At 34.8% G+C, this 13,621-nt stretch overlaps 1 protein-coding gene across 8 annotated transcripts in view; it reads right to left on the bottom strand.

Moving 5' to 3' along the window:
- LOC131678513 (innexin shaking-B) overlaps positions 1–13,621 on the bottom strand; it is a 1,756,176-nt gene that overhangs the window by 1,197,644 nt on the left and 544,911 nt on the right. For all 8 annotated transcript variants that reach the window (XR_009303664.1, XM_058958720.1, XM_058958722.1 and 5 more), the window contains exon 4: positions 1,792–1,925. Coding sequence is in view for 7 of the 8 variants with exons in the window: in XM_058958720.1 (XP_058814703.1) it covers positions 1,792–1,925 (134 nt within the window). In the remaining variant the exon portion in view is untranslated. The remainder of the gene's footprint in view (positions 1–1,791; positions 1,926–13,621) is intronic.

Here is a 13,621-nt window from a genome sequence, read left to right as displayed (position 1 = left end):
CTATTTGTTTCATTTGAGCAATTTAACAGTGCTTGCTTAAAGTTTGTTTGGGGTACAAATGTGCCCCACAAAACCGTGTTTCGTCATGTGTACATAATTCAAAAAAATTATATATTTTTTTAAAAGCAAAATATCGATACATAGTAAGCGAGAAACTTGTGTAAAATTGTATAAGTTCCAACTCTGCTGAATAATAGTATCTGTTATTTGGTATAACAAAGCAGTAAAGTATCTAGAAAATGCGTGTGGATCGGTATCGTAATTTTTGCTTTTGCGGATGAAAGAGTGAAAACACATTCGTGAATATGATTTGTATATAGTATGCAAGACGCATCATTCGATTCGTTATCTTCTGCAGCAGGTTCTAGAACATACTTACTTTATATACACGTACAATGCACCGGCTCTACCTATTCCTTCGACGCCTTCCTGTTTCATCTCTGTTACTGCATATTGCTGTATTTTTAACGTTTGTGTTGGCGTTTGGTTTTCAAAAAAGCATCGGAATAAATATACTTTTTGACCGGTTTTTGAAAAAAATTGTTCAAAAGAAAATTTAATAAGCTTTACAACGTCGTATAAATGGTCTAAATCGATTTGAAACTACCAGAGTTATAGCAATATGAAAAAACAAGGGAATTTTGACGTATTTTAAAGACCTGTTCTATACAAAATGAAATATTACATACTTAAATAGTCAAAAAACGAATATTTTTAAACATGTTACTTTACGAATGCTTTTAGAATAAAACTATCCAATTTAATTATAAATTTTATAAAAATTAGACATAATAGAGCGATTTTAGTTCTGGGGTACGAATGTACCCCACAAAACCGTTTATGTAGAGAAAAAGTCGCCGCGGCCTAAGTATCGGTTTTAAAGTACCTGTCGAAATTTATATTCCATTACAGAAAGTTGAACCGGTAACCGCAAAGAGATTTTAGATGTGAAACACGTATTGTTGAATGATCTTTCATGAATGTTCGTTTAAAAAATTAAATAATTCAGGCAGTTTGCGAATCTGAAGAGACGGAATTTTATGCAAGAATGAAAAAATACAATATTTGAGCACCAGAAAATACGACGAATTCTAGCAATGCAGAGGTGCTAACATTTGGTACGGTTATATGTGTTATCCATTCGAATTACGAAGTATAATTCACTACTACAAAAAAAAAGACTGCGTTTTGTGTATAGACGCAAACAGTGTCATGAAATGGATGGGATATTTTGTTCAAAATCCGAATCCGACCCGACCCCGATAATTTCCAATTTGAAAAACTCGAACCCGACCCGAGCCCAAAAGTCCAAAATTTCATAAACCCGGACCCGACCCGAACCCGAGAATTTCAAATTTGAAAACCCGGAACCCGACCCGAACCCGAGAAGCTTAAATTTACAGAACCCGAAACCCGTCGGGTTCGGGTCCGGGTCCGGGTTTCGGGTTAAAAAAACCCGAACCCGACCATCTCTATTCCATACTGCACGGGTGATTTATATATTCCGAGAGAATGAATTTTTACTTTCCCAATCTATCAATTAAAAATATAAAAGCATGAAGTCGTTGAAACTCCTCGCAGTAAAAGGAAAATAAATTACGTTATTTTTACACAAAATCAAGTATCCTTGAGAGTTTTGAATTTTTTCTTAAAACAACTTTAAAAGGCCGTTCAAGGAACGATCCTACCAAATATTAGAAATTATGAGAGATCGAATAACTATTTTTGACGAAATTGCTGCTTGCATGTATTTCTAATAATGTGTATCGGTTATTGTAATTTTATACCTACCGTGTATGTACGCAGTCTATTGGATTTCCGACGTATTGTCGAGTTGTTACTGCTATCGAGAACGTTACCAAAAGAATAACGGTTGCATTTGTGTGTAGTCTAAAAATTGAGGAATCAGTTTTTACGTGGTTTACCTAAAATGAAACAACAGTAAAATGTAAATGAATTGAAGACTTCAAAACATTTAAATTTAATTGTACACTGAAAATAGTAAGAAAAAAACGTATTGCAAGAGAAATCTTTATTTTCATCGAATATGCTCATTTTGCAAACGCGTGGCTTCTCGAGAAAAAAACTACAAATTTGCGGTTGTAGGTGTGGTGATTACCCGACGTTCAGTCCGCAATGCGGGCTGAATAGGTTAACGAAGCCGTAGACAGCAATGACGTGGTAAGCGTTCATTGCGCAGCAGACATCAATTGCGCAGCAGAAAGCAATGACGTCCCTATCAGAACATCATAACAGAAAGCTATCAAATCTATATCTCATGTTGATATTTAGTACTCTCGTTTTTATCTTTATGATATACTGATTAGGAATGCAAGAAAACTTATATCAAGATTATATCTTCTGGTGCTATCATTGGATTGATAATATAATATTAATCTACGCATACAGCGATGATGTTACAGTAAGTTATATATTCTTTTACATTTATCTTTGAACGCTGTTACATACATGACAGTCTATTTGCTAATACATTGAAGTCTCTTTTTATGCGTCGTTATTTAACCTTTTAAAGCAAATTTTTGAAGTTTTTGATTTCCTAATATTTGCGTTTTCCACCTGGATTTTCAAAGTTCCGCGTTTTGAACATAGGTAAGTTTTAGATGCAAGTGGTCTGAGAACTTGTCAGTGATTTAAACGTTAAAGCCATTATCATAAAAAGCTTTAGATTTGTGAAGTTATCAAAAAGCTTTTCAAAAGATTATGATTTTCCTATAAAATTCAATAGCAGCCTATGGGAACGTTGTACCTTTTATTTGAGACTAAGTTTGTCAAAATCGGTTAAGCCGTCTGAGAAAAATGAGTGACATTTTTGAACACATACACACAAACGCACATACACACATACATACACACGCACAGACATTTGCCGAACTCGACGAACTGAATCAAATGGTATATGTCACTCGGCCCTCCGGACCTGCGTTAAAAAGTCGGTTTTTAGAGCAATTGCAATACCTTTCTATTGAGAAAGGCAAAAAGGTGCGAAATCGGCAGTCCCAAAACGTCGATCTTCATAAAAAAAATTTCGAGATAACATAAAATCTTGACGTTTCATGCATTTTTAAGATGTTTGGCATCAAAAACACGGATCGGGATGAAATTAAATAGCCATTTACGGGGGTGCAACAACTTTCATTTGAGACTAAGTTTGGTTGAATCGGCCCAGCCATCTCCGAGAAACCGATGTGACTGTTATTCTGAATTTGGATATTTCAGCAGGGGCTTCCAGAACTGATGATGGTGGCCAATGTGGTCAAAGACACTTTGAATGGCTGTTAGTGACCGAATACTACAAATCGAAGCAGTTGTGGTCATATTTTGGAAAATTTTTCACCTTTATACATTAATTGCAGAATGTATTAAAATCGACATTTTCTGCGTGATCGTACTCATCACCCGAGCAAATACTCATGGGTTTAAACACCACATAACCCCTTGAAAAGACCTTAAACATGGTCCATGCCAAAATTCACAACCATCAAGACACGATAAAATGGTCTCAATAACCCATAAATACACCAACATATGGTATTTTATATGGGATCTAGCGGACCATGGTGATGGTGTTTTCATGTGTTGAACCCATTTCAAACACCCATGTCAAACCCCATGGGCATGGGGGTATTATGGGCTATCCGTTTGCTCGGGCACCCTGTAATTCCGGAACTGGAAGTCGGATCCATTAGAAATTGAAAGCAGCCTATGGGAACGTTTCACCTTTCGTTTGAGACAATCGGCTCAGCCATCTCTGAGAAAAATGAGTGATATTTTTGGATATTCACACAGACATACACGCACACACACACACATACATACACACTAGGGTGGGGCATTGTTATATGGAAAAACGTAATCATAACCTAATCAACTGAGCACAGCACTTTTTTGGTTCCATTTGGGGTCCCAAACAACTATGCAAAATTTGGGGTCGATTGGATTTGATCCGGCGTAGCGCATTGCGTTTGAAATTTGTATGGAAATTAGTATGGGAAAACCTACTTTTTTGCATTTTCGATTTTACAGAGTACAATTCTTCCTGCAGTATACCAACAATTAGATAAAAGTGTTGTACAGGATATACTGAACAACTTTGCCGAAGGATGGTTGGTGCTAGAATCTCTACAACAAGTTATAGCTGTTCAAAGTTCGATAGATCGAATTAATTGCCAAAAATCATTTTTTTTTGCCAACACTGCGGGTGTACCAATGATATTTCATATAGCATACCAAAATAACATCATGTACTTTAGATTTACCACATTGGTATGTTTGGATGAATTCTTCAAAAGCCTTAGCTCAATTTCATGGGCGTAGGTAGTTTCGCAATGGGGCGTAGTGAGGGGAGAGATAACATAAAATCTTGACGTTTCATGCATTTTAAAGATGTTTGGCATCAAACATACGAATTCGATTTCTGAAATTTTATGGGGTCCCCCCTTTGAAAAAAAATTTGAGTTCCGGCTATTTCATATGTGACCGGACGGCTTAGTCTATATTTCCGGAACCATATAAGCGATCCGTACAAAATTTTATAGACATCTGTGTGCTATCATTTGGGACTAAGTTTGCGAGAATCGGCTCAACCATGTGAGGGAAACTTATGTGAGTTCGTTAATTTTGAAAGATGGCCGCTTTTCCCGGGCACTTTCGGAACCGTCTGGTGGTCAATGTAGTCAACGAAGGTTTGGTTGGCCATCGGTGACCTAGAACTGCAAATTTAAGTTGTTTGAGAGACATTTTAGCGAAATTTTTAACTTTTTACATTTCTTACAAAAGAAATGTATAGGATTCGCTCAAACTTTTTTCAAGGCCCGGAGGGCCGAGTCTCATATACCAATCGACTCAGCTCGACAAATTGAGACAATGTCTGTATGTGTGTGTGTATGTGTGTATGTATGTATGTACAAAATGTCATGTAATTATCTCAGCAATGGCTGAACCGATCTTAATGAAATTAGTTTCAAATGAAAGGCCTAACGTTGCCATTTGACACTATTATTTTTGATTTTCGATATGTTGTTTACTTTCTGAGATATGGGCGATTTTGTCAAAACACAGCAGGTTTTTCGCAAATAACTTTTGAACAATACGATATTGTCCCACAAACTGCACATAAATAGAAAACTTGTAAAAATACCTTTCTAACAAGCTATAGATTGTCTAAATCTGTACACGAGCGACGGAGATATTAGACATTTTGTATTTTTAGTTCTCGCTTATCAATTTCCACCAATTAAAAATGAGATTGTTTCATACAGAGTATTGCTTTGCTGGTGTTTTAGGGGCAAAACTAAACCGATTTTGAATATCGGGGTATGAAAACACATCTACGTGATTCAAGGAATTCGATGTTGAGAACATTTTGTGAATTACCTTTATAATAAAAGAACTATTTCTCAAAAATCAATATATAAGTTCACTTCAAAGACAAAATAATGCGTTGATAAAGAAACAGTGAGTTCTAGTATTTATTCCTTGGATTAGGCATTGCGTTCAATCATGAGGTAAATGTTGGATGGTATATCAATACACAGATCAACAAGTAATTCACCTAGTAGTGAGATAAAAGATTTCTAATATAATTATACTTGTGGCGTCACCGAAAGCAACTGTATGTTTGAAGCCCAAAAATCTAGCGAAAATTTAGCTCTTTTGCAAGATTTTGGTTATACTGGTTATGGAGCAAAACTTACTACTTACATTATTTATGATAAGAATGTAAGAATCAATATATCATAATAATATACTATACAAATAATGTCACTGCATTAACCATCATTTGCCGTTTCTCACACGCCCCCCCCCCCCATCTCTCTCTCACTCTCTCTCTCTCTCTGTATGCATTTCTAAGTTGTGTGATAAGATCTTCTGCCAATCTGAAATATTTATTAATCGTAATTGCGAAGGTTTGAGAAAACAAAACTATTTTTTGTCTGCTGCTACATCAACTCAACTTTAATTCAATTGTATTCAAAGCCTGTATCTACACTATAATTAAGGAAATTCATGGCTATATCAGAAAAATATTTGGCTTAACTGGGTAATATGAAAGTATGACGATGGAAATTTTCAAAAGAGACATTCCACGTGCGATATTTAAACTATTCGTATCTCTATTGAATTTTGAATGAAATATATGCTCAAAGACTTAAAGCTGAAGCCAGGATTTCGAAGACAAAATACATGAGAGGAAGAGGTTCTAGAGACGACAATGTGAACCTCCCACCCGAGTTCGGATTGACGGTGACGAAATCGAGATGGTCGACGAATTCATGTATTTGGGCTCACTGGTAACCGACGACAATGATAACAGCAGAGAAATTCAGAGACGGATCATAGCGGGAAATCGTGCCTACTTTGGACTCCAGAGGACGCTCCGGTCGAACAAAATTCGCCGCCGCACGAAGTTGATTATCTTCGAGACGCTGATTAGATCGGTGGTCCTCTACGGCCACGAGACCTGGACTATGCTCGTGGAGGACCAACGCGCCCTTGGAGTTTTCGAACGAAAAATGTTGCGTACCATCTATGGTGGCGTGCAGATGGAAGACGGAACGTTGCGCAGGCGAATGAACCATGAGTTGTATCAGCTGCACATTCGTTGTATTGGTACGAACTTTCATGAAAAATAACGGATCAAAGACCAAAAATATCCACAAATTAGATCCAGGAAAAGAAGTCCCCAAAGTACCCACTCTCGATGGGGGATGCAACTACAATGTGTCTTCTAACTTATCGTCGTCCATATTTGGATATACTGAGTAGTTTGAACCATTTCTTTTTCACAATATTGGTCTGTATAGGACTTGTTTATCCATATTTCCTACACGAGAATTCCGAACGAAACAATACAAACACGGCTTTTATACAATCGACATAGCCTAGACATTTCACACTATTTACTTCAATGCAAATAAAAACATTGAAATATCTACCTGTCTCATTCACGAATCGCATTCTCCCTCTGTCGTTCTCTGTTCAAGGGACTTGAAAGCACATGTGACCTTGTCTCACTTTACTATATTCAATTGCGCGTTAAAATACTGGACCAGTAAATTCTGTTCTGCACATAAATCTTTTTTCGGGAATATGTGACCAAAAAGTAAACTTTGAATTCGTCAAGTAAAGAAGCATGAAAACAAAAAGAATAAAACCAAAAAAAGATAGAAGCCCTAGAAAGTCCATTGCATATTTACTAGCCTTTTCTTCATTTTAATAATCTGACTACTTTTTCAGTTTTAATCATTTCATCCAAATAATTTATTTGATTCAATTTATTTCTTTATATTAATTTATAACCTTTTACTGTTGTTCAATTTTTCATTTCAATCAATGCATTTAATTCTGCTCATTTTCTTCTTTTTATTCATTTTATCACTCCAGCTCATTTTATTTATTTGATTCGTTTGTTTTATTAATTCATTTCATTTATTTTTTACTTTATTCATTTTGTTGATCCATTCTTTTTATTCATTTGATCCATTTCATTAATTTTGATTCATTGTATTCACTGGATGAATTAAATCAATTTGATTCATTTAATTCATTTGATTCATGTGATTCGTGTGATTCTTGTGATTCATTTGATTCATATGATTCATTTGATTTATTTGATGCATTTCATTTGATTCATTTGATTCATTTGATTCATTTGAATCATTTGAATCATTTGAATCATTTGATTCATTTGATTCATTTGATTTATTTGATTTATTTGATTTATTTGATTGATTTAATTCAATTGATTCATTTGATTCATTTGATTCATTTGATTCATTTGATTCATTTGATTCATTTGATTCATTTGATTCATTTGATTCATTTGATTCATTTGATCCATTTGATCCATTTGATTCATTTGATTCATATGATTCATTTGATTCATTTGATTCATTTGATTCATTTGATTCATTTGATTCATTTGATTCATTTGATTCATTTGATTCATTTGATTCATTTGATTCATTTGATTCATTTGATTCATTTGATTAATTTGATTCATTTGATTTATCTGATTCATTTTATTCGTATCTTTAATTTTATGCATTTCATGTTCAGTCATTCGTTTTATTTCATTCAATTTGTTAGTATGAGTCAATTTATTCTATTAATCTTATAACTATTTCTAAATATAATCTTAATTTTTATGTAATAACCTAATCTAATTTGATTCGTGTATTTGGATGAAAATTATAATGATTTCCATTAATTTTTCTACTTATTTTATGAATTTAAAAACCTATTGTTTCATTTTTTGCTTTACTTTCTTATTTCGGTCGTTTTGTTGATTTCTATAATTTATTCAGTTTATTCGAGATTTTATTCGTGCAAGACTAGAAACTGTTTTCATCCCACCTCTAATTGGGTGCCTACTTCTCGTGAGTTCTGCAAACTAATACAATAGTGAAATGTGTAAGAAATGTCTCATCTCACTGCTAGGTGGATTAAATCGGTTTTTGCTTTCATTAGAGTATCGGTTTGAATCAGTGACCTAGAACTGCAAATTTAAGTTGCTTGAGAGACATTTTAGCGAAATTTTTACCTTTTTTTGCTTTCATCGGAGTATCGCTTTGAATCGGAATTTGCTTTGTGATCGCACGCCACAACCCGTAACTCCGGAACCTAAAGTCGGATCAGGATGAGATTGAATAGCCATTTACGGGGATAAAACACCTTTCATTTGAGACTAAGTTTGGTTGAATCGGTCTAGCCATATCCGAGAAACCGATGTGACTGTTATTCTGAATTTAAATACTTCCGCCGGGGCTTCCGGAACCGATGATGGTGGCCAATGTGGCCAAAGAGACTTTGAATGGCTTACTACAAATCGAAGTAGTTGTGGTTACATTTTGGAAAAATTTTCACCTTTATTCATTCATTGCAGAATTCTGCGTGATCGTACTCATCACCCTGTAATTCCGGAACCGGAAGTCGGATCCATTATAAATTCAATAGCAGCCTATGGGAACGTTCACCTTTCATTTGAGACTAAGTTTGTCAAAATCGGTTTAGCCATCTCTGAGAAAAATGAGTGACATTTTTGGTCACATACAGACGAACATACACATACATACATACACACGCATTTGCCGAACCCGACGAACTGAATCGAATGGAATATGTCCCTCAGCCCTCCGGGCCTCCATTAAAAAGTCGGTTTTCAGTGCAATTGCAATACCTTTCTATTGAAAAAGGCAAAAAGGTGCGAAATCGGCAAAGTCCCAAAAAGTCGATTCTCATAAAAAAAATTTCGAGATAACATGAAATCTCGACGTTGCATGAGTATTTTAAAGATGTTTGGCATCAAACATATGCAGGGCCGCAGAAAGAAAATACGGGTCCGGTGGGTCCAACGTACGGGCCCCGCCACTGTGTATTGCCTGAGTACAAAAAATTAATGTTTGAAATCCATTGGAGTTAAGTGCCCAAGTAACATTTTCAAAGCCTATGAATCCTAATTAATTTTTATAAAAGTTTTATAATAGCAACACATGTACCATATGGTTTTATCATGGTGCTGGATATACCAGATAAGTTTTGCTCTGCAAAGTGTTTTATAGCTCTAGCATCCTTTAGTACTTTCATGCGCTCAAGAATAAAACTGACATTTTAGAGATGCCGTTCAGCCTTAAAAAAAAACTTTACGATGTGGGATCACAATAAAACTTTTAAACAAGACAGCAATAAGAAAGTTAATTTCATACTATGTATTAAGCATTACTATCAGTGTATGATAAAACCTTGCACCTTGTTTAAATCGTTTATACAACCATCCTGGTTTAGAAAAACTTTAAGGTTTTATGAAACGTGCTTTCAAATAGTTTGACTGAGTTATTAATAAAACTTTTTGAAAACGCTAGACAAAATGGACAGATATGACAAGTGGAAAAAAATAAAATACACTGGCGGTTTTAAAAGGAAGGTAAAAAAGAACCTGATCAAAATTCTCAACACCGAACTTACACCGCAGCGCTATAAAAGTAAACGAGAGCATTTACCGATCCATGACAATTCTGAAATCCACCCAAAATCAATACAGCATGGCTCAGGCGAGAAACCTTCCCCTGAAAATGCATTGCATCAAATTCTAACCAAAATTCAAACTACGGAATATGAAAATGTTCGAGAAATTGATTATTCAGTTGAAGACGATGATCTGGAAATAGAAGACGAGATGCTTAAAAATATACAGCTTATCGCTGATCTTCGATCTTGGGCGGTTTCGTTCAATGTAAAGCAAAATGCATTAAAGGAACTGTTAAGTATATTGAATAATCGTTTGTCAAATATATTACCGCAAGACCCTAGAACACTTCTAAAAACGTCTCAAACAGTTTCGCTTCAGCCATTAGCTGGTGGATTTTATTGGCATCATGGATTTAAGCATTGCATCGATAATTTATTGTCGGAAATTACGAAGCCGAATAGTTTATCAATAAAAATAAATATTGATGGATTGCCTATTTACAAAAGCTCACATGATGAATTTTGGCCTATATTATTTAATATAGAAGAAATGCCATACGTTCAACCTATGATAATCGGTATATCATCAGGAAAACATAAGCCTAACGATGTCATATCTTTTTTGACTCCATTTTCCGATGAAATGGAGGACGTATGTAAAAATGACAGTTAAAATTCAATGTTTTATATGTGACTCTCCAGCAAGGGCTTTCGTAAAAGGTATAAACATTTAAACAATTGTTGTATATAATAAATTTTAACTAAATAATATTAATCTAGGAGTTGCTAACTTCAATGCTCAAAACGGATGTCAGAAGTGTACCACTCCTGGAGAATATTCGTATATTTCTCATTGCAACTATTTCCCTAGGACTGAGTGCTCCAAGCGGACCGATATTGGTTTTAGGAACAAGATATATGGATCTCACCACAAATGGGATACTCCTCTTCTGAGACTTCCTATCAACATGATAGATGATTTTCCAGTCGGTGATTCCCTCCACCTTATTGATCTAGGCATTATGAAAAAGTGTTTAATGGGATGGAGAGACGGAAGCATTGGAACATACAGGACCAAGTGGTCTGCCAAAATAACATCAGACATATCGAAAACAATGTTACAGTTACGAATGCCAGCGGAAATACATCGCTCATTGCGTGGTCTCGATTGTCTAGCACATTGGAAAGGTTTAGAGTTTCGAACATTTTTCCACTATGTATCAATCGTTGTCTTGAAACCGGCCCTTCCTGTAGATGTGTACGAACATTTCTTGGTTTTGTATTGCGCTATAACTATTTGTTCTTCTGAAAAGCACAACTATTTGCTTGACTTGGCAGATACACTTTTATTGCATTACATTGAACATTTTCGTGATATTTATGGAGAGGATTACATTACCAGCAACGTACATAACCTAAGTCATTTAGTCGACGATGTTAAAAAATTTGGCGTTTTATCAAAGTTTAGTGCGTATCCATTTGAGAGTAAGTTGTATCAAATAAAAAATCTTATACGTACCGGAAGAAGACCGCTGGCCCAGATCGCAAAACGATTGAGCGAGCTTAATCAATTGACTGAAAATGTAAATCTCAAAGTTAATGTCATTAGAAAGCAACCGACATTGAAAAAGGAAATCACTCAGAGAGATGTTAATAGTAGTCTGTCAGGCACACAGCATGGAACAGTCCATTTCGCTAAAGTAGAATGTGAAAGCTTTTCACTGAGCGCAGATGCAGTTAACAAGTGGTTTTTAACGAAATCAAATGAAATTATAGCTATGAAATATGCACTCAGCCGCAATGGTTCTATTGAAATTAATGGAGCAAGTCTAGAACAAAACAATTCATTTTTCGAAACGCCTATTCGATCAGCCAATTTACATATTTATCGTTCAAACTACTCGGAAAAATCAGCTGAGTTCTACAAAGTATCTGATATAAAGTGTAAAATGGTACCTGTACCCTTCAATGAATCTGATATTGTATTCATTCCATTACTTCACACGTTGTAAATTTACCAAAATATCATTTTATTTTAAACAGTAATTTTTTATACAAAATCAATGAATTCATATATCTTTTTTTCTGAAATTGTATCCTTAACAACTGCTTCACGGTTACCGGTTTCCAAAACTGGTTTTCTCTCAGTGTATTTGAGATTCCTCGGTCTATTTTTGTGCTTTGAACACGCCTTCACACCCAGCCTTTGCTTGCTGTTTTTCATTACACGTTTGAAAAACTCTTCACATTTCAATTCTGTGAAATCCTTATCAGCCTCTAAAATCAGTCTCAGGAATAACGTGCGAAAGTTTTTGTAGAACTTCAAAGGGACTTTACCACCAGAGTCCGATCCTTCCAGCAGTTGACAATTGGCCGATTTGTTTTCGTCTGTGATTCGGCTATTTCCCGTCCAAGAACAATCAGTCAAAAACTCCCGTGTGATGAAGTAATCATTGAGCTTATAACAGCAATCAATTCCGTTTGATTTCCCAACACTGCCACAAACAAATTTCATGTTAGAGGTATATGTTTGCATCACTTTCTCATCTTTCAAAATCTCCTTCAATTTAACTAACTCTTCCACTGAGTTAACTGGACTTTTCACTCTATCAACTTTTTCAACTGGAATGTTGTGTAAATTTGCGCTGCTTTCGATAACATTTTCGGCTAGATATTCCAGGCTTGTTTGTAATTTTGCCATAAACTGCATCATTTTACTCTGATTTTCTATGATCCGATGCTACTTCCAAGAGATTACCAGTTTGAGCAACGGCGTCATCTTCCTGCGGTACTATGAAAATTTAGCAGAGCTTTGATCCACATTTATATGCGGGAGAACCAGTAATGATTCGGAGTAAGGCAATGAGAGCTGCTCCCCCTGAAAATGAATATATATATATATATATAATATATATATATATATATATATATATATATATATATATATATATATATATATATATATATATATATATATATATATATATATATATATATATATATATATATATATATATATATATATATATATATATATATATATATATATATATATTAGACCTCTCCACATTTTGAAAAAGTTTTGAAATATACATGGGTCAGCCCAGATTTTTGTTCTACGTGTGAATTTAAGAAGTTTCGCCAAAAATGACTTAATTTGGACATTATTTAGAGGTGTCTCCAATCAAAAATCGCGTTTTTGTTATGTTTCCGTAGTAAGGTCACTTACACTCTGATTCAATAGGCCCTGCATGCCCACATATCATCAAATGTTGTTCCTTAGACATATCTTAACATGTTTTAATAGGTGAACATAGCTCTAATCGCAATAGAATAATTGTTACCTGAATTTTTATATTGAAAAGAATATCAAAACCAAGAAAAAATACTCTTAATTTTTCTTGATTTTGATATACTTTTCTATATAAAAATCCAGTTAACAAGTTTTCTATTGCGATTGGAGCTATGTTCACCAGTTAAAACATGTTAAGATATGTCTAAGGAACATCATTTGATGATATGTGGGCATGTAGGGGCCTATTGAATCAGAGTGTAAGTGACCTTACTACGGAAACATAGCAAAAACACGATTTTTGATTGGAGACACCTCTAAATAATGTCCAAATTAAGTCAA

This window comes from Topomyia yanbarensis, chromosome 2 (assembly GCF_030247195.1).
Source record: "Topomyia yanbarensis strain Yona2022 chromosome 2, ASM3024719v1, whole genome shotgun sequence".
In the NCBI taxonomy this organism is placed as follows: domain Eukaryota; kingdom Metazoa; phylum Arthropoda; class Insecta; order Diptera; family Culicidae; genus Topomyia; species Topomyia yanbarensis.
Note: the sequence above shows the minus strand (reverse complement) of the source record. Positions and strands in the feature narration are given on the sequence as shown.